The 5,508-nt window shown below is 34.3% G+C and overlaps 1 protein-coding gene across 1 annotated transcript; it reads right to left on the bottom strand.

The window, feature by feature from the left end:
• Positions 1-2,554: 2,554 nt before the first annotated feature.
• On the bottom strand, positions 2,555-3,502 carry LOC100526175 (olfactory receptor 4K14-like). Its single transcript, XM_003356812.4, has one exon. It carries the CDS (start codon positions 3,497-3,499, stop codon positions 2,555-2,557), a length of 945 nt encoding a protein of 314 aa, XP_003356860.1. The 5' UTR covers positions 3,500-3,502.
• Positions 3,503-5,508: the final 2,006 nt, after the last annotated feature.

Raw genomic sequence — 5,508 nt, 5'->3', positions numbered from 1 at the left:
ACATAATATTGTGTAGAATCACTTTCTCTGACTCAGTATGATTTTCTCTAGGTTCATCCATCTTGCTGAAAATATCAGTATTTCATTCTTTTTATGACTGAGTAACATTCCATTATATATATATCATATCTTCTTAAAGCAGTCATCTGTTGATGGACACTTAGGTTGTTTACATGTCTTGATCTTGTAAGTAGTGTTGCTATGAACATAGGTTTGCATGCATCGTCTCTAATTAGAGTTTTCATGTTTTCTGGATATATGCCCAGGAATGGGATTGCTGGATCATCTAGCAACTTTATTTTTGTTTTTAAAGAGAACTCCTTACTGTTTCCCATAGTGGCTGTACCCACTTACATTCCCATCAATAGTGTAGGAGCATTATCTTTTCTCCACACCCCTTTCCAGCATTTATTATTTGTAGACTTTTTGTTGATAGACATTCTAACCAATGTGAGGTGGTACCTCATTGTGATTTTGATTTTCATTTCTCTAATAAATAGTGATATTGAGAATTTTTATATGCCTGTTGGCCATCTATATGTCTTCTTTGAATAAATGCCTATTTAGATCTTCTTTTTTAAAATTGATTTTATTTGTTTGTTTGTTTTGATATTGTGTTGCATGAGCTCTTTGTATATTTTGGATGTTAACCCCTTGTCATTCAGTTGTTTGGAAATATTTTCTCCCAGTCTGTGGGTTGCCTTTTCATGTCATTTGTGTTTTCCTTTTCTGTGAAAAAGCTTTTAAGTTTAATTGGGCCTCATTTGTTTATTTTTGCTTTTATTCATTTTGCCTTGAGAGATTAATCTAACAAAATACTGCTGCTATTTATGCCTAAGAATGTTATGCCCATGCTCCCTTCTAGAAGTTTTATAGTGTCAGGTCTTATATTTAGGTTTTTAAACAATGTTTGAGTTTACTTTTATATGTAGTGTGGGAGAATATTCTAATTTTATTGATTTACATGTAACCATCCAGATTTCCTAGCACCAACTTGTTGACAAGACTGTCTTTTATTCATTGTATGTTTTTGCCTCCTTTTCATAGATAAATTAACCATAGGCATGTGGGTTCATTTCTGGGCTCTCTGTTCTGTTCTGTTGATCTATGTGTCTATTTTTGTGCCAATAACATACTGTTTTGATTGCTGTGGCTTTATAGTATTCTCTGAAGTCTAGAGGGGTTATGGCCTTCAGCTTTGTTCTTTTTCCTCAGTATTACTTTGGCAATTCTTGATCTTTTGTGGTTCCATATAGATATTAGGATTATCTGTTCTAGTTCTGTGAAAAAATATCATGGATGTTTTACTAGGGATTGCATTAAATCTGTAGATTACTTTGGGTAATATGGCCATTTTAACAATATTAATTCTTCCAATCTAAGAGTATAGGGTCTTTCCATTCCTTTGAATAAGCTTCAGTTTCCTTTATCAGTGTTTTGTAGTTCTCATCATATCAGTCTTTCACCTCCATGGTTATGTCTCTTTTTAGATATTTTTATTTATAATACAATTTCAAAAGGGATTTTTTTCAGCTTTCTCTTTCTGATATTTCATTGTTAGATAAGTACATTATGTTATAATTATTATTATGCCACTTTTTTCTATTTTTTTCCCACATTAAGTGAAATAAAAACTATATGTGCAATATTTTTATTTTAGGAATTTTATTGCAGATTCTTACAACTGAAATTCAATCTACTTAATTTATAATTCTAGAATAAATTTCATTTATAATTTGAAATTCTTAGGAGTTTTAATTAATGATAAAATATCACTTTAATACACTGTGATTAATAAATGATCTGGGTATTTGAATGAAAAAATCAACCTTTATATATAAATTAAAATATATTTCTTGAATGTTGATTATATATTAACTGGTTGTGTTGCACATTCAAGAATTAACCAGATAAGTCATAGCACCTGCCATTAATGAGTATACATTTCGGGACTTCTATACAAATGGTTAATAAAGATTCAAAGCATAAATATTATGGTTTTTGTTTTCACTTTTATTGAGTTAATGGAAACCAAGCACAGAATAACCTCTGCTGTCATTTGAACTTTCGCTTTATTCCCTAGGTACTGTTCCACTGTTATTTCATTCTCTCTTTATTTCTCCCCCTACTTCTTTTCATTGGTATTTGTATAGAGGGTTAAGTTAAGTAATAATTCAGTTGCCTCTTGACAAGAGGTTAAGTGAAAGTTTTGACAGGAGGACTCAATGTCACAGAAACACTTTCCAAATGGAGTTAGATGTTTCAAGAGAAGTTTATCAAGCATTTCAGCTTCTCAGTTAATGTAGTTAAAGGCATAGGAAGACTTATTAGACAGTCTCTTCATAGTGTCTTTCATTAGTGTTGGAATGAAAGGGAAATATTTCAAGGTGTTCTGCTGGTTGATTAATAAAGTTGAAATTCCTTGAATTATATTAGCCCTATTCTTGCATTTGGAGATAGCCATAACATGTAGATATAAATTGAGTGCCTAGAATTTTCACCTTATTTTATAAGGTCTATATATATTAAATATGAAGGGCCTACAGTGAGGTTTCTAGGCAGTAAATTTTTCCTTGGAATGCAAGTAGTAGCTTCTGAATCTCTTCAGAGCATTTTTTATCTCTTTATTTCTTAGGGTATAAATGGCTGGATTTAGGAGAGGTGTAAAGACAGAGTAAAACACAGCAAGAAATTTGTCCACCCAGGTGATGCTGAGTGGCCACACGTAGATGAAGATGCAGGGCCCAAAGAAGAGCACCACCACTGTGATATGTGCAGTGCAGGTAGAGAGTGCCCTAGATACACCAGTTTTAGAGCTTCGACGAACAGTAAAAAGAATGTATGTGTAGGATATCAGCAACACTATGAAGCAGGTCATGGCTGGAACCCCACTGTCAGCATTCATTAATATTCCCAAGCTATGGGAATCTATGCAGGCAAGCTTGATGACCAGTGGTATATCACAGAAGAAGCTGTCAATTTCCCTGGGGCCACAAAAAGGCAACTGTATTATCACAGCCATTTGGCTTATAGCATGCACAAAGCCAATGGTCCAGGAAATCGCCACAAGCCCAATGCACTTTTGCACATTCATAATGGTCAAATAGTGGAGAGGCTTGCAGATGGCCACATAGCGGTCATAGGCCATTACCACCAATAGCACCATTTCACCACCTCCAAAAAAATGTACAAAGAGGACCTGGCACATGCAGCCTCCAAAGGAAATAGTCTTTTTTTCTCTGACAAAATCTGTAATCATCTTAGGAGTAGTGATCGAACAAAGCCACATATCAACAAAGAACAGATTGGCCAGTAAGAAATACATAGGGGAATGCAGATGGGTGTCAATGGTGATTAAGATCATGATGGTGATATTTCCAGATACAATGATCAGGAAAAGGATAAAAAATACCAGTAAGAGTAAGACCTGCATAGTCCATGACTGGCAAAGTCCCAGAAGCACAAATTCTGACACTACGGACAGATTTCCTGCATCCATTTAATTCAGTGTGTTCTCTAAAAGAAGCTAGAGAGAAGAATAGATTGTCAGTTAGTAGAATGGGAAAGATAAGTAATTTAAAATTTTGGCTCAAATTCTATCATAATGAAGTTTAACTGTCATTGAAATCTGGCATCGATATCTGAAAGTGAAAAGTTAATTGTGAAGACAAATCTTGGCAAAATGCTCATGGTACTGTGCCACAAAGAGAAGTAAATGTCTACAACTGACTTTCCAAGATGAGAGTCTTGTAAATGATTGAGAGGGTACTCTCACAAGGAGGAAATGTGAAAGCAAAATGAAAGGGTTCAGTTCATTACTCCATGACTAGCTTCAGTCCACTACTCTAGTGAAACGAAACTTGGTGCCTTACCACCAACAGTCATTATAACTTAGTAGCTAAGACTTAAGTCATCTACTTAGGAAGATGATGGTGAACAGAAATTGAAATTCAAAACAAATGATCTGGCACAAAATTACAATTTTTCTGTATTATGCATAATGATTCCTTAAGCCTCAGTTGAACCTCTTCTTTAAGACATAGAGTTAGATTTTTAGCTTAATATTCTAAAATATGTGTTGGAAAAACCTTTAGGAGAGAAGCTATATAGACAACCATACAGTGAATACAATGGCATAATTCAAATGCACAATCAGGCACATATTTATCTTCGGTTAGGATCACAGTTAAAAGGAATTAATTTAGTAAACTAGATCTCTTAGAAAAAAAAATGTCAGTGGAGATTTATGGGAGAAAGGAATTAACCAATGTGGAAGGTAATCGGGCTCAGATTCTGACTTGATGAACTCTGAATGGAAGCTCCTTATAACACAAGCTTATCAAAAAAAATACTTAACTTCAATTATATTGATGGATTCTAGGGAATCACTAGGTTTTTGAAATATTACCATAAAAGTTAAAAATATATTTTTTTAAAATGAAAATAAGGTACAGACACGTTTAAGCAAAATGTCTCTGACTATCAGTACTGACTGAACATGAAGTTAAACTTCAGAAATCACCACTTATTCACCTCCAAATAGAATAATGATATTGCTTATATTCATCCTTAAGTATATTGAGGATTCCTTTCTAGAGGGATGGTGGAAAGATAATTGCATATATCTCTTCCCCCTTTATTTATTTCCCTTGGATTTGTTTTACTTTTGGGTGTTGCATCTTCTTTTATCCTTTGAAATTGCAGGGGTGGTGCCAAGGAGAGCAGGTGAACAAGGAAAACTATTACCTCATCCTGAGCACTAGTTTCCCCTCCCCTTAAAAGAGAATTCAGAAGCATAGGTAAAACATGGAAAAAATAATTTCTTTTTTTTCTTTTTGCTTTTTAGGGCCACACCTGTGGCATATGGAAGTTCCCAGACTAGGGGTCAAATCAGAGCTACAGCTGCAGGTCTGCCCCACAGCCTCAGCAACTCAAGATCCAAGTTGCATCTCCAACCTACACCACAGCTCATGGCAATGCTAAATATCCCTGACCCACTGAGCCAGGCCAGGGATCAAACCTGCATCCTCATCGATAGCTGTCATATTCATTTCCACTGTACCACAAAGGGAATTCCCCCCCAAAAAAAGAATTTCTTAAAGAAATTAGAGAGATTACACTTTTGCTGTGAAAAGGGGAATATGTCATAGTAGTCTCACAACTTACAAATAAATACATCCTCCATAAGAGAGCTTTGTTTAATTTCAAAAGAAAATATCCTAATGTTACACCCAATAGATTTATGTCCTCCGAGAAATTTGAACAATTTGAACTTTACCTTGAAATTGAATTTTTGTCAAGATAAATCTTTCCAGAATTAGTTTTTCTATAATTAGTTTTGCACCTGTTGGGATAAGAGACATAGAAGATAGTTAATAGCAAAATCAAAATTTCAATGGTGTTTGAGAGAGGAATTTGCTAAAAGATGAATATATACATTATTAGGGAATGATTTACCAGTAAGAAAGTACAGTGTTCTTTAATCAGTTTTGAAGTTATTATTTCACA

The sequence above is a fragment of the Sus scrofa genome, chromosome 7 (assembly GCF_054392235.1).
Source record: "Sus scrofa isolate SSC_HxYL_T2T_F1_AM1 chromosome 7, Sscrofa_HxYL_maternal_Yorkshire_Landrace_v2.0, whole genome shotgun sequence".
In the NCBI taxonomy this organism is placed as follows: domain Eukaryota; kingdom Metazoa; phylum Chordata; class Mammalia; order Artiodactyla; family Suidae; genus Sus; species Sus scrofa.
Note: the sequence above shows the minus strand (reverse complement) of the source record. Positions and strands in the feature narration are given on the sequence as shown.

What these genes read in the sequence shown, in the direction of transcription:
- LOC100526175 (XM_003356812.4), bottom strand. Translation starts at nt 3,499, where the DNA reads ATGGATGCAGGAAATCTGTCCGTAGTGTCAGAATTTGTGCTTCTGGGA.